Below are 26,388 nucleotides of genomic sequence, written 5' to 3'. Positions count from 1 at the left end.
TTATTACTAATGTATGTAGTTGAAAAAATTGTTAATTTATACTTACACCATTAAAAACATATTGTACATAGATCAATGCTTTAGCGCCAGGAATGTAATGCAATATTATAAATTTATAAAGATCCGAGTGGTAAAATTTTTTTATAAAAGATTGAAGTAGTGCTCTCCTTTCTAATTAAGTATATAAATCTCAATTTTTTCCCAAATACTTTATAAATATTATTTTAAACTTGCACGCAAACGTGGGCTAAACTTGTAGAATTTTAAAAATATATTTCTAAGGGCTAAGTCCCCCCCCCCCAAGTCAAAGTAATTGGAAATGAAAATTCTATTAGCTTCATATTAATTCAATCAATATAACTAATAAAGACTGTCCAGCAGGGGGAATTAAAAAACTTGATATTGGTGTGCTATTGAAAATACTTTAACCCCCAATAATGATAATAATAATAATAATAATAATAATAAAAGAGGGAAATTGAAAATCTAATTACCAACTAACAAGTTTATAATTTTGTCAATTATTTTTCGAATAAGGTAATGAGATACAGAGAGATTGGTGGATAAACGGATAAGCCCGTGCCCATCATCATCCAACACCATTGCTTGATAATTTCTTAATTTTCAATATTATACAATAAGATTGTCATCTTCCACAAGATCAATTAATTAATGGTGAGTGGTTCAATTCATTATTTAACTAAGAGATTAAATTAATCAATGAAAGTGACAAAAAAAACTGCGCACAGATTCATGTTGCTTACGTACTTGTAGCGCGGTCGTCAATAGATCCACTAACATTGTGGATCATAAAGGTGCTTGGGTTATTTTAAGCAAATAACTGCATTTGATTTCTTTTTTCCTTTTTTTGATTTCATTTTGTGGCAGTAAAATGTTGTTTTCGATCCCCCGTTGTTATTTATTGCTCCTGTTATGTGAATCGTTCGATATTATCCAATAAACACATTGATTTAGATTTTGAAGGGTAAATTCTACCCACACCCAATAATATCGACAAACATCCACGTGCCCTCAACTTTTTCAGATGTTCTCAGCGCCCCCACCACACCAAAAAATTTCTGCTGTCAATTGCAATGGTTGACCATAAATGGATCAACAGAAATTAAAAAGGTGAAAAGATAAAAAAAAAAAAAAAGAATTTTGTTGTTGTTATATTTTAAGATTAGGATTGTTAGAATATTGATTTGTAAAAATAGTATTTAATTTATTGTATTAAAATTTTATTGGAAATGGATTTTGAATTAAATTTTTATTTGATTATTAATTTTAAAACATGTTTACGTATTTTGTGGGAAACTAAATGTTAATGGCTAAAATATTGAGATAGTCAACCATGGTCAACTGTCATTTTTAACCATCAATGTTATTGTTAGCAGAATGGGGACACAGTTAGATCTTCTGAAACGTTGGGACTTGGGATGCGGCATTGATGTAATTTGTTAGTATTATTGGGTGTATCTGAAAATTACCCGATTATAAATTATCGGACATCACCGTATATCATTTATAAAGTTGGGTTAAAATGCAATTCAATCTTAGAATCTTTGCCATTTTAAACATTTAATACTCCAATCATATAATTACACATCAAGATTGAATTTCATCATGAAAATGCCATTTTTATTTTGATTTGTATGCTGCGATATGCACCCTCCACGGTAAGAATTGTTCTTTCACCTTTTTGCTTTGCTATCAGCAATTTCTCGTCTCTATGTCGTTTTCTTGCATGCCCTATGAAACATTGCTTGTAAATTCTTTTTTTTTTTTTTTTTTTTTTGTCAGTTGCTCCATCAAGTCACCATGTATGTATTCCTTTTACTCCAATCTTTCTTGACCTTTATTTCTTGTCATTCAACGAATAAAATCATCCTAAATCTTGAAAAATGATGAGAGTATCTTATAGGGAAGTGAGAATGATGTTTATTTTGTTTTCATTAATTTTGAACCCATAAAATGATTAATTTAAGAATATTGGATATAATTAAACTCTAATTAACTATTTCGTAATTTTTGGTCGTTTGTTATTCAATTGTTGGCGACTGTTACTGCCTGTCTAAATTTATACATATGCTGAAGAGTAATTTTCTTTAATTATTATCACCACTTTGTCTTTTATCTTTCTCGTTTCTTTCTAAATTATGTTTATAATTTTGGTTTACAAATTACAAGCATATAAGCATTTCATCATGATTTAATTCTAGCTTCAAATGAATATTGGGAGAAAGTATACATAAGAATTGATATTTACATCTGACAAAGAAAATGGCAAATTAGTACAAATTAAATGTGACTAGCTATGATGAGTCCACAAGCAGCAAGCACACTTCATGCTTGAATCTCATAACCTGAAATTCCCCAAACTTTTGCAAACATGTGTGCAAGGTCTCAAAAACTTACCACGCAATCTGTTTCCATTACAACCAATTAACTTTGTGGCCAAAAATTGTGCAAAAATGTTTGGTACTCAATGGGCTAGCTAGTGACTGATATCCGGCTGATTGTCCTGGAATGGCCAACACGACACCACCAAGACCTAAAAACCGTCCAATTGATTTGGCTATTTGGGCATTTTTTGGCTAAGTGGGTTCCCATAAAAGATCATACATATAATAAAACAAAACCAGGAAGGATGCATAAACGAAACATCACTCACTACCATTTTCAAAATTTTCAAGCTCAGAATGATTGAGGTAATAATAATTCTAGGTCCCCACAAACATTTAAATAGATAAATAAATATCACTAAATTTTCCTTAGAAAAAGATAGAGCTCCGGTACAAATTAATCTTGAGCTTAAGCCGCTTCCAAAGGCCACAATTACTATAAATTCAGGCTTATTGCAGAGGGAATAGCATGTCGAATATCGCTTTTGTTTGAGTGGTTAGCTGCTTCTTCTCCATTAGTGAAAGTGACAACAAATTTGTTTCTTTGCAATACATATCTTTTCTTTTGGATTATTTGGGATTTTGCTGCTGATGTAAGTCATGTAAACCCATCTCATATTTTCACGAATGAGGGTAAGTGGGAAGATTAAATTAGATCTGTGGTTTATGCAATATAATTGACTCGTAAGAACCAAAAAAATAATTCAACTTGAGCTCATATAATGTGTAACAATATTAGTGCATTTCTTAATTAATTAGTGATTTTGTCAGTAATTAACCGTTTAATTTCCAAATAAACCCATAATTTCTTAATTTGCATTGGCGAACGCAAATTGGCAGCAACAAGCTTTAGGTTTCTTATTTAGTTTTTCTCTTGATCGTCTTGATATCAGGATTTGATGGTTGAAAAATTGAAGCCAATGCAAACTTATGCTATCAGAGCAAAGGTGCAAACATTCTTTGCCAAAAAAACCACAAACAATTGGTTTAAGTTACAACGTGCATTATAATAATTATAGAGTTGTGATATTTGACCTTTTTATTATATCTCATCAGCCTCCATTAATCATTTTTATAATAATATCTTTTATCTTTATATGAAATGACCTAAAAGGGTAAATAACTTTTAAGTGCACCCACATAATAATTTGTATAAACCCTGATTTAGTTTAACTTTTTAAATTATTATCTCTTCTCAAATATTATATTATACTTTTGTAATCATTTAAGAAATTAATTTGCAGTACTCAATAAAGGATGATGAAGAAGTATCAATTTTTTTTTTAAATGGTTATAGCAACGATAGATAAAACCTTCAAAAAGAAAAAAAAAAGAGATTATAGTGATTTTGTGATTTTTTTTAAAATAGATTTTATAAATTTTAGATATTGGGTGTTTGGAAAAAAGATAAAAATTATAATAAGTGAAAATTCAAAATTAGATGGGATATTTTGAGAGATAAAAATTAATTTAAAAATTTTAATCAGATTAACCAAAAAGTGAGGGCTGGTGACATATAACCAGAACATCAAATATCACCACTTTTATGCTGCGTTTACTTTTTGGATTGGAGTGAGAATTCTTGGATTAGGAGTGTGGAGTGGGAGTGAGAGTAGGGTGTTTACTTAGACTAAATAAAAGTATAAATTGTCAATCAGAATCCTAATTATTTATTTACTTTGTCTTGGATTGGGAGTAAATTGTTTTAAATTACAATTTTATCCTTATGTACAGAATTATAATTTGTAATTAAAAAATTAATAAAAAATATATTTGGAAAATAAAATAAATATTTTATTATATTTATAAATTAATAATAATTACTAATATTCTTAATTATGTAAATCATAATTTTTTATTAATTTAAATTTAAATTATGTGAATAAAAATTATTAATAATAGCAACACAAATGAAATATTATTATTGATAATATAATACAAAATTAATATTTTTTTAGAATAAAATATTTATTATTATTAAATAAATAATTAATATTTACTAAAATTAATGTTTAATATTATTAATTTAAATATAATATTTATTTATTTTTATTTTATTAAATTTAATAAAATAAATATGATATAATTATTTTTTTAATAAATATGATATTATTTATTTTATTAAATATTATTTATTTATTTTATTTTTATAAGGATAAAATGGGAAGAGGGGGGAGTGGATTCCCACTCCCACCTCTCCCCATGGGTGGGAGTGGGAATCCCACTCCCCACTCCAAAATTGGGTGGGACCCACGGATTTTCACTCCCACTTCCCTATTTTTTAAGGTAAGTAAACATTGGAGTGGGAAGAATCCACACTCCACACTCTCACTCCAGAAAGTAAACACTACCTTAATTATGCCGAAGGATTGTTTGTTGGAGGGCCTAATTCAAAAATCAAGCCCGTGGGCCATAATTAAATGGTTTTTGCTCGAAGGCCTAATCTGGGCCTAAAAATATTGGGTTTAATCTAGTACAAATTAATTGGTTGTAATGGAAACAGATTGCGTGCTAAGTTTTTGAGTCCTTGCACACATGTTTGCAAAAGTTTGGGGAATTTCAGGTTATGAGATTCAAGCATGAAGCGTGCTTGCTGCTTGTGGACTCATCATAGCTAGTCCCATTTAATTTGTACTAAGGCCTAATCTACTAAAATCTTATTTAGCCTATAAAAAATAGGGCTGGATATCGGATTGAATTCAGAAAGATTTAATCCAATCCGTTCAAATTCGAATTGAATCCGGATTTGCCATCAATCAAATCCAATCGGATGTAATTTATGTGATCTGATCGGATTTGATTCGAATCAGATCGGACTTGGTTGATCTGAATAATCCTATCAGATTCACCGCTTTAACATAGCTACTTAAGAAAAAAATAGAAAAAAGAAAGAAAATATAAAACACCCTCTAGCGACAGATGTTCAAATCCCTAATTCCATCTTCCTAATCCTAAACCAGCGCAGCCACAATGAAGACTACACAGCAGACCAAAGAAACCACAAAGCAGCAACAGCAGCCACGTGTCCACGACCACAAGGCCACGACAAATCAGAGAAACCACAAAGCACTAACCAGACTGACAACAGACCCACGACATGACCCACGCCGCCGATGACACAAACCAAACAAACTCAGCCGCATCTTCCACGACGTCCAGCCACCACGTGGACTTATTAATGCGCGAAGGAGGAGGCAGAGCGAAGCAAACAAACCTTGGCTGCTACTCCTTTCATAAGAAATTAATTAACATATTATTATTTACATTTATGCTCAGCTCCTTGCAGAAAAGAAGCATTTTTTTTTTAAAGTTCATTAATGATGCAAATTAGGGTATTGTTAAACCCACACTAATATGCTTCTATAACTCAATTATTTTCTTCTCTGGGTTTCCATTTCTCAGCATTCTGGCTTATTGCTTGAAATTAGGGAGCCCGTACTAAATTTAGGTTTTAAACTTTTAAATTTTAAAGGTTTTGATTTGTCTACTGTTGTTGCGTGTCGGAGATTTGGTGAAATACATAACTTGGGCTTTTCTTTTAAGATTTCGGCTACGTTGGAGTTTATTTACGGTATATCACGAATCTCAGCCACACACGTAAAATGATAAATAATAAATAATAAGTTATAATAAATTTTTTACTATTTATCACTTTGCGTGTGTGGCTGAAATTCGTGCTCTACCAGAGATGAACTCCAACATAGCCATAAAATAAGAAATATAATCCAAAATCTGCAAAGATCTAAATCTAAATTTATCTAAAAATATTCATCTGATCTAAATCTGATCCGAATATTTCGAATTAAATTAGTTCGGATTTGAGGTTTGGATTGGAATCAGATAGATTTTTTTTTCGATCCAAATTATTCCAAATCCGACCGGATCTGTTCGAATGATCCGAATCCGAAACTGCGCATCCTTATTAAAAAGGTTTCTTAGAGAGTTTCACATAAATAGAATAAGTTCTCCTAATTTTTTGGAATTTTTTTATTTTTCGGAGAAATTCTTTAAAATTCGTAAAAATTATTTCAATCATTCAAATTGACTCCCTTTTTCATGTGTACGAGTTTCATCAATACATACGTGCATGCATTAACTAGCTCAAATCGTCCTCCAAAATTCTCAAACTGATTGCTACAGCCTTTCTGTCCCTGAGAAAATTAATTGGATTTTTTTAACCCTATTTCAGTCATAAATAGACTTCAAAAGAGTTTCATATCCATCTGAAAAGTTCTCATAATTTTTTGAGATCTTTTTTTTTTAAAAAAAAAAAGTTTTATAAATTTCGTAAAAATTATTTCAAAAATCTAAATCGACTCGTTTTTTTTTCAGAGACCTAATTTTACAAATATCTACATTTTGATCTCAAGCATGGTTTAAAATTCAATATTATTTCGAAATCGTCCTTTGAAGGGTTAAAGCCGTGTACTATAACCTTCGATTTTAAACTTAAAATAAGCTAGCAAAAAGAAAAAAAAAATGAATTTTCCCACTAAAATCCTAGTTGGTTCATAAAAAAGACCTCTTAAAAAAATTCAAATCAATTAAATAAATTCTCCTATTTTTTCATGATTTTCTTTGATTTTTGGAATTTTTTTTAAACTCATAAAAGGTCACATCAAGCTTTCAAAGTAATTCTTATTTTTCTTCGTGGTCTAGTTTCACTAATATTTGCTTGAGTACAAAAAACAAGCTCAAATTTTAATATCATCATGAAATTGCTGTCTAAAGACCCAAAATTATATGTTATAGCCTTTGTTTCTAGGTCTAAATTGGAACCTTAAAAAAATTACAATTTTTTCACCAAATTCTATTTAGACTATTATAAGACCTTTTAAAGAGTTTCATATCAATTCAACAAAATTTTTCCTATTTTTTATAAATTTTTTTGAAAATATGTAAAAATTATTTCAAACCTCCAAATTGACTCTTATTTTTTCTTGTAGTCTAATTTCACCAATATCTACATGTGTAAAAAACTAGCTAGCTTGAATTGAACACCATCATGAAATGCCATTTAATGGCCCAAAATCAGATGCTATAGCCTTTGATTTTATGTTAAAATTAGGCCTCGGGAAAAATTGGGGGTTTTTCTACCAAAATTATATTTGGGTCACAAAAAGACCTCCCAAAGATATTCATATCAATCCAATAAGAACTACTATTTTTTTGGTTTTTTTGATTTTTTTTTTAAATTCATAAAAATCATTTTGGGGCCTCCAAATCGAATTCTGTTTCTTCCTGTGATTTAGTTTCACCAATATCTAAGTATGTGTGAAAAAAGTCTTCCTCCTCAAAAAAAAAAAAAAAAAAAAGTCTTCCAAAGAGTTTCACATCAATTAAAAAACACTCCCAATTTTTCAAGATTTTTTATTTTGCTAGAAAAAAATTTCAAAATTGTAAAAATTATTTCAGAACTCCAAATCGACTTGCAATTTTTCCTATAATATAATTTCATCAATACTTGCGTGCATACAAAATATAACTTGAAATTGAACATCATCACAAAATCACCCTCTAAAGACTTAAACTTGTATGGTTTAGCCTCAATTATGGGCCTAAACTATGCTTGGAAAAAATTTAATTAGATTTTTTAATGCAAAAACCCTATTTAGGCTATAAAAAAATTTTCCAAAGAGTTTTATATCAATCTAATAGGTTCTTTTAATTTTTTAGGATTTTTTAACTTTTCAAATAAATTTCAAAAATTTGTAAAAGTTACTTTAGGCCTCAAATTGATTCCTATTTTTCATGTGGCCTAATTTCAAATATGTCTATATGCATGCAAAAAACTAGCTCAAAATTCTAAAGGCCAAAAGCTGTATGCTATATGAAATCCCCTCTAAAGGCACAAAACTGTATGGCATTTAATTCTTGGCTTAAACTGGGTTCGAAAAAAGAAATTTGGATATTTTACACTAGAATCCAATTTGGGTTATAAAAACACCTCCTAAAGAGATTTACATCAATTCAACAAATTCTCTTGATTTTTGAGGAATTTTCTTCCATTTGTTAGAAAATTTTATGAAAATTCATAAAAATCATTTTGGGCCTCAATCAACTTTCTTTTTTCCCCTTTCTATCTAGGTAGGGATGACAATTTTTCCTATTGGGAAAATATCTTGTAGGATTCCATTTTGTTTGGGATGAGATTAGAACATATTTTTGTCCAAAAAAAAAAAAAAACAACAAAGGGATGAGAATGAGACATTTTTTTATCCCATTTGTATATATAGGATAAGACTGGGATTGATAAATCTCATCTCGTCTCATCCCATCCCATTGCTGATCCTAGTTGTTGGTTTGATTTATTATTATATTATTGAATTATTAGATATTTTAAATGACAGAAGTTGGTTATTGTCCAAATCTATAGTTTTTTAAGTATAGGTCTTAATATTAATGTGCAATGGAAGCAAACAGACAAATAAAAAATGTTACCATAAAATTATATTCGAATATGCATGTAGTTAAAACAAAATTATTATTTAATTATTCTACTTTGTATTTATTTAATATTTTTGCTATATTGAATTATGATATCCTTTAAAAAATGCCAAAATTTATTTATTTATATTTGGGACTATTTACGATAACAGGATGGGATAAGCTATTTAACGGGATGAGATTATAATAAATTTTTGTCCCCAAAAAAATAAAGGAATGGGAATGAGACCTTTTTTTTTAATCCCACTAGCATATATGGAAGGATTGGGATTTTTTTTATCCCACTAGCATATTTTTTTTTATCCCATCCCATCCCACTGTCAACCCTAAATGTAGGTTAATTTTACCAATATATATGTGCCTACAAAAAGCTAGAATAAAATTCAACATTATCATGAAATTGCCCTCTAAATTTGTGTACTACAACCTTTGGTTCTAGGCTTAAACCAAGCACAAGAAAAGTTGCATTTTTTTTTCCCACCAAAATCTTGTTTGAAACACTTCCCAAAGAGTTTCACATCAATTTGAAGATTTCTTTTATTTTTTCAAGTTTTTTTTCATAAAAATTATTTTCAACCTCTAAGTTAACACCCTTTTTTTCTTATGGTCTAGTTTTATTTTCACCAATATCTACTCTGTGAAAAAAAAAACTAACTCGAAAATCAATGCTATCGCGAAATCACCTTCTGGGATTGACAAAAAAATTATTATTTTTTTCCAACCAATACCCTATTTTGGCCATAAAAGACCTTCCAAAAAGTTTCACATTAATCCGACAAGTTCTCCCAATTTTTTGGGATCTTTTACCTCTAAAAAATTTCATAAAAATTATTTGGGGCCTACAATTACTGTTTTCTCATGTACCCAGTTTTAATTTTTCAAGATTTTTTCAGAAAATTTATTTTCGACCTCCAAGTTGACATCCTTTTTTCTTTTGGTCTAGTTTTATTTTAACCAATATCTACTCATGAAAAAAACTAGCTCGAAAATCAATGCTACCACGAAATCACCTTCTGGGCTTGAGAAAAAATTACTTTTTTTTTCCAACCAATACCCTATTTTGGCCATAAAAGACCTCCCAAAGAGTTTCACATTAATCCGACAAGTTCTCCTAATTTTTAGCATTTTTTATTTCTAAAAAGTTTATAAAAATTATTTGGAGCCTACAAACTGACTATTGTTTTCTCATGTGGTCCAGTTTTATCAGTATCTACGCATGTGCAAAAAAACTAGCTTGAGTTGAACACCATCATGACTTTGCACTCTAAAGGCCCAAAGCCCTGTGCTCTTGGAAGATTGAAATAATTTTTTCTGAATTTTCAAAAAAAAATTGTGAAAACTAAAAGTCCCCAAAAATTGGAAGAAATTGTTGGATTGGTGTCAAATTATTTGGGAGGGGTCTTCAGAGGGCAATGCACTAGTTTTGAATTTTGAGCTAATTTTTTGACATGTAGTCCACCAGATTCGGTTTATTTGCCCCCATCTTCTGGGCCTGTCATATCTCTCTCCTCCCTTCTGGCCATTGAAAGCATTCCAATTGCAGCTTCTTCTTAGGATTCGTTCAAAAGAGCATTTACCTAATCTAATGCCATGCCCTGAGTCCTAATCTCCTAATGCCTTTACTCCAACAGCTAAATGGCATCCTTTCTTTTCTTCTTGGTTAGGTTTTCTGGGGCTTGGTTCCTCTGCTAGAATAGGTTCCGTTCACCTCACAGCTTACCTCTTACCGGCAGACTATCAGGCTTTATTCATAAGTAAGATATTGTTGGAAGGGAAGAGGGTAATCAAATCAATAGAATGCTGCTTTCCGTATTATCGCTTGTTCACATTCAAGTATGAGTTTTTTTTTTTTTTGAATACTGATTAAACATCAGATTACTGCATTACACATATATTTACAACAACTGCTATTATAGCAGATATATTATACTGATAATTACAATCAGATATACATGATTGAGACTTACATTATTACATTGAATTCCGTGAAGTACATGTCCAGAAAAATAACCCCTCACAGAGGAAGGATGTCCATCCTCTACTCGCATTTCGAAGGAAGAATGATTTTTACATATTAAGAACATTTAGCCCCCACAATGCTTTTGTGGGGGCTAGAACCGCTGCCCTCACAAGCCTTGTGAGGGCAGCAGCCCACCACTTCGGCCAAGGCCAAGGTGGCCACATTCAAGTATGAGTTAGTTTAGAGTCGGGAAGGGGAATCAGAGAAAGGGCAGTTTAGTCAACAATCATGACCATGGGAACATTTGTTCGCTTTCTAGGTGAGAAACCTCAAATTACTACTCAAAAGTTTCGAAAATAAATCATCACGGCCCTCCAAAGTCCAATCCGACGGTTCGTTAGTAAATTATCTTTAATGGTTGACTAGTTTCGTTCGATATAAGTACAATTTTACCCTTGAATAATGAATATTGATATATAGTTGATAACTTTACTTACTGAAAAGATAATTTTAATCCTAATTCTTCAAATTAAACGAAACACAAAAACAAAATTGCAACTTCTGATCTGATCTGAAATCATCAAGCACTAGTAAAAAAACAGAAGAGAAAACTTTGAACGGCATTGATTAGGGTACGGATTAGGATGTTGGATGAGTAGTTAATACCTGATAGGCTTTTAGCATCAGTTACCCATTAATTTTATCAAAAAGAAACTCACATCATATGAGAATCTTAATATAATATGATAAAATTAAAATGCTTTGACATGGCAACTATCGATGAATTAAAATGCTTTAACATGGAAACTATCGATCCGAAAACCAGCAACAAAAATGTGCAACGAAAATGAAGAAGTAAAGAATCCACAGATCCCAAGATAGCCAATGGAATTAAAGGTGTCTATTATCACAAATATTCGCATATTCTTCCTTGTCTCCTTAATTCGATCTCTAATTTCCATCTCGTTGCACGTGCGAGATGAAAAAAAAAATGCAATGAAACACTAGAAACATTTGGCTGAAAAATCAAGAGTAAAATTACTGAGGAGTAAACTTCATAGCCATCGGCTGTGATTTCAATGGCGGCAATATGTGGAGTGGATATTCGGTGGTAATTCTTGGTTTAATTATGAGTGTGTGTCCATGCCTCGCCAAGTTTTGTCCCATGTATTTGGAAATAAGTCCACTCTGGATTTTAATTTCTAATCCAGATTTGAAAAATAAAAATTTTGTAGATGTCATAAAGAAAGTCAAATCTTTAAAAGTAAAATTTCAATAATTGCAGATTTGCAAACGAAGATATAACCATAAGAATATATTATCAATACATACTTAATATTTGCCTCAAATGTCGTAGCTAAGTTATAATTCATGTAACTTGCAATCATGCTAAAGTGAGTAAAAGGAGGGGTGCCCTTAAAATGACCTAACTCTCCGACTCTTAAGTTATTTGAGTTAGAATTTAGTAAGAACCTGACTTACCTCAATTAATACCAATTATTATTAGGTCACCAACTTAAGACTTTGGTTCTATATTATATTGTTAGAAAATTTATTTGACCCAAAAGCCTTTACAAAAAGAAATCAATGCTTCCTAATTAACCTTTTTAAAAAAAGTCACAATTAAGTATGAGGCCAATATCAGGTATAGCCCTTAACAAATATTTAAATTATTACCCAAAGTTCTAGATTTTATAAACGAGAGTGTTGATTGTAACTCCAGAATTGCTCCTTAAGTACTGAGGTCGGTATGGAAGCCAAATCCAAAGAACACATGCATTGGAACATCCAAATTGATCTTGTTATTACAATCTTGGTGTCATAGATTTTATAGACATGAACCAGAGGCGTCCAAATTTACGGTCATATCAATAAGCTGGAGACGCCTTCGATGCCATCTTTGTCGTCAGGTTGAAGATATATAAGCAGCCTCTAGGACTTGTTTTCTCCTCTTCTCCCGCTCAACTCCAAATCAAACATGCATATTAAGGTTACACACAAGTCTATATAACTTGTGCATTAATTTTTGGTCTATGCTTTTTCCGTTATAATTCAGCGAGTCTTTATTCTTAATTTCTCAAGCTCATTAAGCTTGCAGATGTTTTTATGGTTTTATTAATATGTGGGTATTAGTCGGTCTCAACTGATGCAAAATATTTGGAGTATAAAAAAACTAGTCATTTTAAATCCCCTGAACAAGATTGATGCTAAATTTTCTTGTCGATTATATATAGTTAAAGAGATAAATCTCATATCTTAATCCTAATTTTATTTCAATAATTAAGTACTTTCTTTTGTCCTGTTTATTAACATTTATAATAATTATGTAGATAAAGTGACAATGTATTTTTATTTTCCCCAAAAGGTAAGGGCGGACAAAATTAAAATTGATTTATTAGCCTCTTATCTCTTTTAAGATTTGAACATAGGCGACCGGTTCGTCCAAGTCCATAGGGTAGACGACAGTCTAGTTGTATTATAATTAGGGGAAAACAATTAGATAATAACCATGCACTAACCTATATATTTAATTAACTTTCCAAGTTTCTTATTAAATATTAATTAATCGGTCTTCAATTTTCTTTTTCAGCAGAATGTAAGCCCTGATTTGGGGAAAGGCAAATCAAGAGATAAATCAGAACTCAGAAGTCCTGCAAGTGCACAAGAAGCAGCAATATCCAAGTTCAAGTACAAGCGAATTTTCCAGACATGGGCTAACAAAATAGCTATGCTGCCATGTGAGATCACTATTGCTTTATTGCCTGCATCCTTGAGTACAACACAACAAAGTGGCCATGGCTTTTCAGTCTGTTTTCCCTATGGTTTATTTTTCCTGATGTTGATGCTCGGATTTTATGCATCGGTCGCCGGAATCATCCTGTGGCCTGTCTTCCCCAAGATGGCGAGATGCTTTTACCTTATTGCATTTCTATGCATGCTGCTAGCACTGACTATGTTCTTTGCTTCTCTTCTTCCAAGCCATCTCCAGGATTTGCCATGGATTTGTCTTACAACTGTGCTCTTCATAGTTTTCGGACTGGCTGTCTATGAAGAGTGCGATGCCCCCGGCCCGAAGTAGGGTTTCCAGAAGTACTTCCCAAGATATATTAGCGTTTCCTAAATAAATTATCGAGTGATCTTCGAATTAAACTGCGTAGTTATTCTATTCACATTGTGAAATTCAGATTTGACCTTTGACTTAACGATCTATTTATAGATATACAACGCTGTATAAGGCCAACTCTAAAGTTTGTAATGTGAGAAAGTCCGCAATAAAAAATAAAAAATAAAAAACTCTTGGGATACATTTTTCATATATAAATGCATTGAAATTGGCAGTCGTAGTGGCTGAATCCTGCCCAGGGGGGAAAAAAAAAGGTATTGCTTTCAAAAAATAAAATGAAGTCAGCAATATATTTGTCTTTGTTGATTTGAATTTTGCACTTGAGTGATTATACTATGACTTCAGTAAAACCAATTGGTACCTTTCAGAAATGAAAAAGGGAAACTGGGAAACAGGGGAACAATAGATTAAAGTAGATGTATATTTCTATGCAATGAACAGCCATTGATGGTTCTAATTTTCTTAATATATGTCAAGCTAGATTTTGTCTTTTGATTTTAGAGATGATCCAGATGAACAAACGGGGAAAGTAGGATATCGAACGTATCTAGCACGTCCTCTTCAGTGCCATAGATCCAATGTGTTGGAGGGGCCCAAAATTTTATATAAGTAAAATTTTGGGGGGTTTAAAGTTGAAAATTACTTGATTATTGAGTTTAATTGTTAAAATAATAAACTTGCAGAGACTAAATCATTAGAAACTCTATTTTAAAAGCTAAAACTACAAATATATCATATATGTTTTTGTAATTTTCAAAGAATGAGTAAGGGCTCCGCTCTTACCATGTCAATTGAGAATCCATTTTGTGTTATGTATATAAATTTAAGGTAATTTTTAACTTTCCAGTTAGCTTTAAGTATGAAATTAGTATGTGAGATTATAAAACACTTGTTTAGTATAAGGAATTACAACAAATTCTTATATGTCCAAGTTTTGGAATCCAAATTTGATAAAATGTAATATTTCTCCCTTAAAATTTCAACTTACCATTGAAACAATAGACATGATTAAACGACATTTATTTCGAAAATTAAGAAGAGTCTTACATATTGATTATTAACACACTTTTTTTTTTTTTTTGAAAAGAAGGTATGTCTTTCAATAGATTAACTGGAAAACAAATACATAATGTCTGTTGAAAATTCATCCGACCATTAACACACACTTACATGCGGGCGTAAGCGCACACAAACATATATGTTTGTATTATTGCAAATTCGCCGTCTAAAAGCTCACCACACACGACTCTGGAAACATTTATATAGCTGCGATTCAACACAATTGGCATAGCGCCTTGAAAGATTCCCAAACAAAACAAGAGAAGGCAATTGCGAGACTAGCAAACATTGAGAGCACGGAAAAAGCATAGTAAAAGCTTGCAATCTTGGGGTTGGTCTTGCGGATATGAATGGAGCAAACGGAACCGAAACAAGCCCCCGTAAGGCACATAAGGAAGGCATGGAATGCCGGCGGCACATTACCGAAAACAAACAAGGGCACAGGCTTGCCGCTGGCATTTGTCATAGGAAGTTGCAAGACTATCAACGTTGTCATGCACGATGCTGTGAATATCACCTCATCCCATTGAATTTTGAGACAGTTTTGGTGCTCGCAGCATGTCCCTGCCGGTACTTGACTCACGGGCAGCAGCTCCTCTTCTTCTCCACAAGTTATTCTCAACATCATTCTCAATCTGTATCAACAAAAAATTTAATTTTCGGCAATTAGGAATTAAAATGCTCCAAATTGAGATTTGTTTATGCAGTGGATAACAATCTTCAGACGATTGCAATTATTTATATGTAGAGCACGGCCCTCTGTTTCGTTTCTTTTTTTTTTTTTTCTGTAGTAAGTTTGTAGGAAAGTTCTGTGATGGTATGAAGAAATGTTGCGGGAACAACTTTAATTAATTTCGCTTTCTTTTTCCAACGAAATGATCGTTCCCGGAAACAACAAGTCAAGAGTCTCTGTCTTCGCAGGGAAATTTCTGGGATTTTTCAAATTGACCCTTTTTTTTATAATAATTTAATGATCCTAATTTTTAACTTATGAATGTAAGAGAAAAGGGTACTACGCCCCTAAATTTTATGGAAATGGTAGACCGAGTGCGAAAGGGACTTGTTTATGGTTGGTAATTAAAGTTTTTAGAAAAGAATGTTAAAGACTCTCTTTTGATTATAATACTCTTTACCCTATGTTATTATACAAAAATTGACTCTAATATTTTATAATAAATAAAAATATAATATTAAAATAAATGTAATAATATATATATATATATTAAAATAATTTCAATATTAAAAAGTATTTTAATATTTTACAATATATTAGATATATTTTGTTATATTAAAGTAAATTTTATAATAATATAAATATAATATTAAAATGAATGTATTAAAATTCAAATTATTTTGAATATTATGAAAAATAATAATTTTAACATTATTAGTATGTGAGTTTTTTTAATTGTAAAATATATTCAATGCAAATATTTATTTAAAATCCCGACAATAAATACAAATATATTATTAAAATAAATACAATAATTTACATATTTAAATTTATTTAACTATTAAAATATTTTAATATTGTTAGTCTACCACATAGATTACATTATTTATATCATATTTTATTTATTAAAAATTTTAAAACTAATTTTTTTGGGATAATATAAGTAAATGGTATCGTGGTCAAAAGGGGGCCTTAATGTCCATTTTTGAAATTTTAGAGGTGTTGGTGACTATTTTCCCAAACCTTGGAGTGTAGGTATCATTTTCCTTAAATATAGTTGTTATATGGACTAGAATCCTCTCATCTCCTGATCTTTTATAAATTTTGTGTCATTTGTATTTTAATGTTAATATATGATAAAGGTTTAACTACCTTTATTTTTTAATTTATTAACCATTAATTATATTAATAAATTTACTTAGAAAAAGATGAAAACAAGAAATATATAAATTAAAAAAAAAATTGACAAAATTGTGAAGGCTAATGTTAAGTTACATGCATGTAACTTACAACCCTCTCACATGAATAGTGTATGGTATGAGTCTACTCATTATTCATGTGAGAGAATTGTAAGTTACATGCATGTAACTTAGGGAAATCCAATTGTGAATATTAAATGGACTGGGCCGAACCAGCCCACAGTATTCATGTAAGACATGAATCACATCAAAGGACAAAGTCACGCCATACGAAATTTCTCGTAAACGGAAAAAATGAATAACCAGACAATTACCCATGCTGCAGAGAGTTGTGAGTCAAGAGCTGATAATTTCCATTGAATTTAAAATTCAATTGTATTATATAGTTTAAAGACTCTTATTTGGTACGTTGTTCCTTTTAATAGATATTCAAAGTGTTTCAATGATAATTTCAGTATTTTATTAAAGTGTTATACTAATTCACCCTATGTTACGTTCTCATACTAAATAATAATTATATATATATATATCTCATTTTATTAATATAAAATACTGCTAACCAACAAAAAAAAAAGTCTGTAATATATTAAAATTTGTATTTTTTATATTTTACTAACATACTCATTTTAATAAAGTCAGAATATTCTTATTAAAAAAATCTCTCTCTCTCGCTCTCTCTCTCTCTCTCTCTATATATATAAATATAAAGTTATATTCTTTTGAATGTTGTTAACAAAATTTTCCGTTGCCTTTACTTTGGTTGGCGTGGCGAGAAAAATAATGTTGGTTTGTTCGCTTTACTCATTATTGTTTGGTAACCAAAAAAAAATGACGTAAAGTGAGACAACGTTACTGAGAAATTTGGTCCGTGTGTATTCTTTATAATTTCCCGTTATTTTAATTTGGTTCAAGAGAGACTACAGGTGTCATAAGATAACACCAGCAGTACAAAGCGCTATGTATCAACAAAGATCCATTAATTACTAGCTACGTGCTAATTACTGAACGAATCAATTTGCAAAATAATATCAATTGACTCAAAACAAAAAGTCTCGGCGTCCAGCCCTAATCGAGTGAAGTGATCATCTACATTAATTAATTAGATGTTGATTTCTTTTCTCCCCAGGTCCTGTCCTGCATTTAGCTCAGAGAACACACCCTTGATTTCATCAAACACCTCTTCAATCGGCCTCCCTGCATCAATCTAAAGACAGCAAAGAAAACAAGGGCATAAATGGAATCGCTCAACCAAATTGTAATTGTATATATACGTACATCAAACTTAGTATGTCATATAACAATATTACCTTCCGAACCTTTCCCTTTGAGCTATAGTAATTGATTACAGGCAGCGTGGATTCGGAATAAACATTGAGCCGTTTCTTAATTGTGTCAATTTTATCATCAACTCTTCCCTACAAAATTATTGCACATATGAAATTCAATATGAGCATTTGAAAGGGGAAAACAGAATTGTGCAAAACTACTCACTTGGTTTCTACTCAAAATGCGTCTTGTCATTTCTTCTTCTGAACAATCGAAAACCAGTACAGCATCCGGCTCAATTTTCAACTGTAATTAAGATGATAAAAAGGAATAATCAACATAAGTGATCATACACAAGTAATAAACATGTAGAAAGGAGAACGCATGCATGCATGCATGCGTGTGTGTGTGTGTGTGTGTGAAGTTATAATTAAGCCTACAATGTTTTCAGCAGCAGAGAGATTTTCTTCATTGCGAGGAAATCCATCAATGACAAAATCCTTCTTTTGGCTTTCCTGCATTGCCTTTTGCAGAAGCTTGACGATAATCTCGGATGGTACCAGCTTTCCTTCCTTCTTATATTCCCGGATCATCTTTCTGTTAACCAAGTATATATGTATAGTTAATAAGACATATGAAGCACTAAAGAGTCCTTAAAAAAGAAAAAGATCTAAAAATTTTTTTGCTTCAACTGCTTGATCCAAAAAATTGTAAACTATTAACTAAACACGAAACGCAAAGTACCCGTCATTGGACCCAGACTCAGCTTCTGCTTCAAGAAGATCCCCGGCGCTTAGATGGCGAAAGCCCAAGTGTTTGGCGATTTTGGAACATTGGGTGCTCTTTCCACTCCCTGGTCCCCCTGTAAAAATGTTAATTTGACATTGCACAACAGAAACCAGAATTATATATCAACCTTGTGCTAAGATTGTACATATTTGTATTCTGAAGTGCCAAAACGGTTAATTAGTTACCTAAAACATATACAACTTTACTCTGATTTGAGGAGACTTCTCCTGAATCCTGTAGATATATAAAACAGATAAGATTTTGAATCATGCACACTCACACACATATGTATCTAAAAAAAAAAAAAAGAGTTAAACGCTTGCTACCTTGTTTTGCACTAGTTCCTTTTTTGTGTCATCACTTGCGACCCTTTCCATGATGTTGATTAAAAGTACCTTCAACTTATATATGTATATATGAACTAATAAAGAAACTGAATCATACAAATAACAATATCATTATTTCAGGAAAAAAAAATGATGATAAAAAGCTGTGAGCTTCACCTTTGGCAATTAAGTTTCGTATAAATTATGCAGAAATGCCCTGAAGATTTACCAGTCTATATCAACTTGGGTGCCTTGATATGACGAAAATAATAATGTGGGCTCTCTGGAAACAACCACATGTATGTACAGTATTTCCAGAGTGTTCGCGTTAAGAAAGAATATATATATATATGGATGCCCATGTGTCAAAAATGAGGAAGGCCTCAGTCTTTTTGTTTTTTTGTTTTTTATCTTTTAAATTTGCATTGGTTTTATCGTGATAAGTGATCATCTTTTTTAAATTTATAGTCCCTTGATAACACCGTTGGCTCCAACAAAAAAACACAAAGAAGAGAATTGACAAATCTTAAATTAAATCCAAGCAAAAGTTCAGTGTCTAACTATTCAATTGCGCAATGTGACCTGAAGATAAAGTAACACATAAATAAAACATCACTGGCAGTACTCTGTTATATATGCTTGATTTTCTGATGAGCTTGTTGATGAAGTTAAATAATTAGCAAAGTTTTTGTTTGATGATGTAACAAAACAGGGTCTTAGTTATACTGGACCTATTTAGCTTTAACAAAATATCATTGCCGCAAATTGGGCTTGTCTGCACAGAGCTCTGTTACAATGTGCAACAGTTCAATCTGACGAGCACCAGATGACAATGACATCTTAGCTTTATGCGGTAGCATCTTGGTTAAAGCCTTGAAGTTACCAACTGAAAATAGTCCAGAAGAACAACATAAATGTAGATACCATATTTGGGAGGGAAACTAAGACTTGAGATGCCTCCTCTGAAGGCTTGCTCATTTTTCTTTGTTTTGTTCCTATAGTCAGCATTAAAAGAGTCAATATGCTGATGTAAGTTTGCTCGAACAAAGTAGAACTATGCTTCTTCTTAACTTTGAAAGCATAGCAACTAAAATATTATTTGTCCGATAGCTAATATTTACTAATTTCTCGTTCACTTATTGCTAGTTTTTTTTTTTTTTTTTTTTTTTTTGAGAAGACCACTTATTGCTAGTTGAACCCATATGAATATAGCATACAAGAGCTATAAAATGACTAGTTGCTTGAGAGTGAAGGTAATCTAGATTAAATGAAAAACAATGATGACTAACCATGCCATTCTATACTTTTTGACAATTTATCAGCTACTGCATCCAAGCTCTGGCCTCTGTGTGATGTTAGAACACTGATAAAATGAACTGCTGCTAGTGCTTTTTTCTTGTCCTTTATTTGGTGAAGTAACTTTTTAGGAGGCCAAAAGTCTAAAGAAATGAATAAAACATACGTGAGATTGCTTCAGCATCCATAAAACATACTGAACTTTTTGCTTTCCAAAATTCCAGTCAACTTTCTGCAAACTTGCTTTACTTCTATCATTTGCATTACTGCCTTTTTTTTTTTTTTTTGCGGCCTACAGAGAAACCAAGTCTATCATTGAAGAGGCGATTCTATTTGTATCGTTTGGGATGCTGCTGAAGAAGTTGACTTCAGAGGGACTTAGGCTGTTTGCCCACCAAGAGCAAATCGATGCTCCCTTCAAGAAGTGGGAGAAAACATTGTCGAAGATTCCTGTAGTTCTTGAAGATGCAGAGGGAAAGCAGGTGACAGAGCAATCAGTGACGATATGGCTTGGTGAACTTCAGAACTTGGCTTACGACTTAAAAGACATCATGGATGAGCTTGACACTGAAGCTTTGCAAAGAAAGTTGTTATTTAAACCTGATCAACCCAGCACAAGTAAGGCATGGAAGCTAATTATTCGTACTTGCTGCTCAAATTTCAATACACCCTCTCTAATGTTCAATGCCTCTATGAGGTACAAACTCAAGGACAGTACTACCAGATTACAGGAAATTGACTTGGAGAAAGAGCAGCTAATTTTGAAAAGCAATTCAGGAGAGAGGTCCAAGAAAGTCAGACAAAGACTTCCCACAACATCTGTGGTGAATGAAGCAAAAGTTTATCGCAGGGCAAATCATAATGAGACAATACTTCAATTGTTGTTGAATGATATGATTTAATGAGCAGTGATGGAGTCTCCGTTCATCCTATACTAGGTATGGGTGGGGTGGGGAAGACAACTCTTGCCCAGCTTCTGTGCAATAATGTCAAAGTGAAAAATCGTTTTCACCTTGAAACATGGGTTTATCTTTTTGAAGATTTTGATGTTTTCAGGATAACTAAAACAATGTTACAGTCCATTTCTACCGAGGCTGTTCGTGATAATGATCTAAATTTGCTTCAAGTCAAATTAAAGGAGAAGCTGCTGGATGATATATGAAATGAGAATCCCAGCGACTAGAATGTCCGTGGCTGATCATTTGGAGCTGGCTCATCAGGAAGTAAAACTATTATCACAACTCGCAATCAAGATGTTTCATTAATGTTGGGTACTCTTCCAACTTACAAGTTGAAAAAATGGTCAGATGACGATTGTTTGTGTGTGTTTACTCAGCGATCGTCGAGGAGAACGGACTTTAACATGCATATGCACTTGAAGGAAATTGGTGAGAAAATAGTTAAAAAGTGCAACGGCTTGCCTTTGGCATCGGAAATACTGGGTGGCCTCTTACATGGAAAAGTCGACTGTATTGATTGGGAAGATGTACTAAACAGCAAAGCGTGGGATTTACCCGGAGAGAGGAGTGCCATTTTAACCAGCTCTTAGAATAAGCTGCCATTATCTTCTTCCACATTTGAAACGATGCTTTAGTTACTGCTCAATCTTTCCAGAGGACTGCAAATTTGAGGAGGAAGAGCTGATCTTGCTGCGGATGGCTCAGGGTTTCTTGCGGCATGAAAATAGTGAGAAACCAGTGGAACAATTAGGCCACCAGTATTCTGGTGAGCTACAGTCAAGATCACATTTTCGACAATCAAGTAGCAATGTGTCACGATTTGCGATGCATGACTTCATCAACGACCTTGCTCAGTGAGCTGCAAGAGAAGTGTGCTACAGAATGGAGGATGCAGTAGAGGGTGACAAGCAACGGAAGTTCTCCAAAAGTCTTCGGCATTTATCTTACATCCGTAGCAAATATGATGGCATTAAAAGGTTCGAGGCTATCGATGGTGTAAAACATCTGCGCACTTCCTTACCAATATCATCAAGAGTGGTTTGGGATTATAGCCACTTAAATCGGAACGTTCTTTTTGATCTATCGCTGAAGCTACAATGCTTTAGGTATGAGCTACCAAGTGAAATTGGTGACTTGAAGATACTGCGATACCTTAATTTTTCTGATGCTCAAGTCGAAACATCGCCTGAATCAGTATGTAAACTTCACAATTTGGAGACTCTTAAATTACAAAACTGTAACCGTCTACAGAAGTTGTTTGCAGATATTGGGAATCTAAACAATCTGCACCATCTGGATAATTTTGTTACATTTTCATTAGAGAGCCTTGAATCTCTTGTAAGATACCATTGTGTGGTGAGTTTTCTGTATCCTAATGAAATCCTCTAGATTGGTGAGTTTTCTGTAACCGTCTATATACACGCGCACACACATTTTTAAGGAAAATAAATAAATAAAGTAATTTGAATTCAATGAGAAGCACAAAGTTCTTAAATAAAGTTACTGGATGAGTCATAAAGTCAAAACGATGTCATTGCAAATGGCTGGATGACGAGTCGTCCTCACTACGACCTGTGGCACATAAAACGACATCGTCTCCTACAAATGACGTGTCGTATAAACTAACAGAATCCACTTCGAGTAAACTAAACCGCGTGTGTACTGTCAAGTGTCAACTCTGTGTACTCCATCTGAACTCCGATCTGCTCCTTCTTTATTAATAATATTCGACTCCTCAGAAAAAGCAATTTAAAAATTAAAAAAAAAAAAAATCTTTGAATCATTGAATCAAAACAACGACAGCAGCGATTTAAATCTCTCTTCTTCAATACTTCAGATCTCAAATTAAGCAATCAGATCGCTTAAACCTCAAAATGGCGGTGGCCATTCGCGGAGGCCGCGGCGGAACCGCTGTAGGTCCCGGTCTACGCAGCTTATTCTCATACCGCATCTTCGTGTCCGCCATGTTCTCTCTCCTCTTCCTCGCCACTCTCTCCGTCATCCTCACCTCTCACCCCTCCACTTCTCATCACGACCCCGTAAGTCCACCTCCACTTCACTCATTCTTTCACTTATCTGAAATGCCATTTATCAACTATTTCTATGAAAAGTTACTATCAATAATTGCTAATTGAGCAATAAATTGGATTCATTTTTTTCTTTTAGCTACTCGTGTGTACTTCGCTAAGAAAGAAGTTGTGAATTTCAAATGTTTAATCTATGAGAAAAGTTGATGACTCGGATTTAAAGAAAATGTTGAGTGTTGAATCGATTAAGATTTTTTTTTTTTTTGGTTTATAAGCTTTTTGTCTTTTACTGACACTCTGTAAAAAGAGTTGATGATGGTTTTGGATTTTAAGAAAATGTTTGACAGAGTTCGTCAGAGAAGGAATGTTTATTTGTGTTTTTTGTTTTGGATAGGGTTTGCCCAGTAGTGGCAATGCGTATGTTCAAAGGACGTTTTTGGCGTTGAAGTCTGATCCGCTTAAGACTAGATTAGATTTGATACAGAAACAAGCAAATGATCATATCACTTTAGTGAATACTTATGCTGCTTATGCTAGGAAGTTGAAGCTAGATATATCTAGGCAGTTGAGGATGTTTGATGATCTGGCTCACAACTTTTCGGATCTTTTGATGAAACCTGGTTATAAGTCGGCCTTGTTTGAGTCAGAGGGTGCCGTGGATGAGGATGTGTTGAGGCAGTTCGAGAAGGAAGTGAAGGATAAAGTGAAAGTTGCAAGATTGATGATTGGTGAGTCGAAAGAGAGTTACGACAATCAGTTGAAGATTCAGAAGTTGAAAGATACGATCTTTGCAGTTAATGAGTTGTTGATTAAGGCGAAGAAGAACGGGGCATTTGCTAGCTTGATTTCTGCTAAATCGGTTCCTAAGAGTTTGCATTGTTTGGCAATGAGACTTGTGGAGGAGAGGATTTCACACCCAGACAAGTATAAGGAGGAGCCTCCTAAGGAGGAATTTGAGGACCCCACTTTGTATCATTATGCTATATTTTCGGATAATGTGATTGCAGTATCAGTTGTAGTGAGGTCTGTGGTGAAGAATGCACAGGAACCGTGGAAACATGTTTTCCATGTGGTTACTGACAGAATGAATATTGCGGCAATGAAGGTTTGGTTCAGGATGAGGCCCGTGGAAGGTGGTGCACATGTAGAAGTGAAGGCTGTGGAGGATTATTCATTCCTGAACTCGTCGTATGTACCAGTATTGAGGCAGCTTGAGTCTGCTAAGATGCAGAAGTTTTACTTTGACCATAAGGCGGAGAATACAACTAAAGATGTGAATAACATGAAATTTAGGAATCCCAAGTACTTGTCAATGTTGAATCACCTTAGGTTCTATTTGCCTGAGATGTATCCTAAATTGCACAAAATTTTGTTTCTGGATGATGATGTTGTGGTTCAAAAGGACTTAACTGGGTTGTGGAACATTGATTTAGATGGAAAGGTGAACGGGGCTGTGGAAACCTGCTTTGGGTCATTTCATCGTTATGCTCAATATCTAAATTTCTCACATCCCTTAATCAGGGAGAAATTTAATCCAAAGGCTTGTGCATGGGCATTTGGGATGAATATATTTGATCTTGATGCTTGGAGGCGTGAGAAATGCACAGACCAATACCATTACTGGCAAAACTTGGTAAGTGTGTCTACCCATACAATAGAGTTCCATTTTATGTTTTTTAGCCAATATAATAGCTTACAGTAGATGCAAATCATGTGCATGTTCAATTAGTTTAATTCAGTAATTAACTTGCTTGACGCTTTAGTTTAGTGAGGACTTAAAATTCTTGGGTTGACGTTGAGATTGGACAATTCAGTCAATTTATGCATGAATTTTTTTCATCAGAATGAGGATCGAACTCTGTGGAAATTGGGTACCCTGCCACCGGGCCTCATCACTTTCTACTCAACAACAAAGTCATTGGATAAATCCTGGCACGTCCTTGGACTTGGGTACAATCCGAGTATCAGTATGGATGAAATCAATAAGGCTGCAGTCATCCATTACAACGGAAACATGAAACCTTGGCTTGACATTGCTATGAATCAATACAAGAGTCTCTGGACTAAATATGTGGATAATGATATGGAGTTTGTGCAGGTGTGCAATTTTGGCCTCTAATTCAAGTCGCGTTACAGCACTTATTCTTCAGGTAACACAAACACACTTTCAGTGATGGTTTATAGATGGTTACTTTATATTCATACAAGTTTTGGTCTCCTCTAATTGGTTGTAACCCTCTCCAAAGCTTAGTGATGGTGTGTCTCTTCTCGGTTAATATGCTTCGATTAAGATGCTTATTAGTTTTTACAGCATTGAGCTTAAGATTGTAAACAATCAAAACTCAATTGTGTAAAACACGCAGAAATGCAATTTTTTTTTCTTCTTAATTTAACTTTTCATTATATGCTTAGAAATTCTGACAAATCGATACCTCAGTGACTCCGTTATCTAATTATTTCGTGATCGAGTAGTTTTCGTTTTCCAACTTCGTATGGTATATCGCTTGTTCACATCAATCAATTTTGTGATCTCATTTATGACACAATGGCAGCCCTTATTTATTTTTGTTTTGACGACTTAATTATTTTTATGAAAAAAAAATATCAGGTTGTAATTTAATAATTCAAATAAAATGCTAAAAAGTTTGTTTTAGTGGCGAGACTTGGTAGAAGGAACGAAGGTCAAAGGGGGAGGGTGTCACCGAACAAGAAATGATTTCTTATTTACCAACTTGCCCTTATTGTAAGAGTATTCACATGACGGGTCATACCTTTATTCTATTGCGGAATCTGACCTAAACTTGTAAATACATAAATAACCTGCCTTGGCATTATAAATTTCAATTACTAGAAAAGTC

At 32.9% G+C, this 26,388-nt stretch overlaps 2 protein-coding genes across 3 annotated transcripts; one reads left to right on the top strand and one right to left on the bottom strand.

Annotated features, from left to right (window-relative positions):
• Nucleotides 1–17,865: 17,865 nt before the first annotated feature.
• LOC102606786 (UMP-CMP kinase 3-like) lies at nt 17,866–19,557 on the bottom strand. Of its 2 annotated transcripts, XM_006482340.4 has the most exons (8): nt 19,430–19,557; nt 19,249–19,320; nt 19,108–19,156; nt 18,878–18,995; nt 18,574–18,730; nt 18,359–18,439; nt 18,175–18,282; nt 17,866–18,071 (listed from the first exon to the last, which is right to left on the bottom strand). In XM_006482340.4, the coding sequence occupies exons 2-8, from the start codon at nt 19,297–19,299 to the stop codon at nt 17,967–17,969; spliced, it is 669 nt and encodes a 222-aa protein (XP_006482403.1). In that variant the 5' UTR covers nt 19,300–19,320; nt 19,430–19,557; the 3' UTR covers nt 17,866–17,966. The 2 variants fall into 2 exon arrangements, with proteins under 2 accessions (XP_006482403.1, XP_015386995.1); XM_015531509.3 differs by lacking the exon at nt 18,175–18,282.
• Nucleotides 19,558–23,165: 3,608 nt separating this feature from the next.
• On the top strand, nt 23,166–25,918 carry LOC102611989 (probable galacturonosyltransferase 9). Its single transcript, XM_006482282.3, has 3 exons — nt 23,166–23,542; nt 23,925–25,163; nt 25,374–25,918. The coding sequence occupies exons 1-3, from the start codon at nt 23,378–23,380 to the stop codon at nt 25,647–25,649; spliced, it is 1,680 nt and encodes a 559-aa protein (XP_006482345.1). The 5' UTR covers nt 23,166–23,377; the 3' UTR covers nt 25,650–25,918.
• The last annotated feature ends 470 nt before the right edge of the window (nt 25,919–26,388 follow it).

The sequence above is a fragment of the Citrus sinensis genome, chromosome 6 (genome assembly GCF_022201045.2).
Source record: "Citrus sinensis cultivar Valencia sweet orange chromosome 6, DVS_A1.0, whole genome shotgun sequence".
NCBI classification, from domain to species: Eukaryota; Viridiplantae; Streptophyta; class Magnoliopsida; order Sapindales; family Rutaceae; genus Citrus; species Citrus sinensis.
The sequence above is the reverse complement of the archived record's forward strand: the minus strand, read 5'-3'. Positions and strand labels throughout refer to the sequence as shown.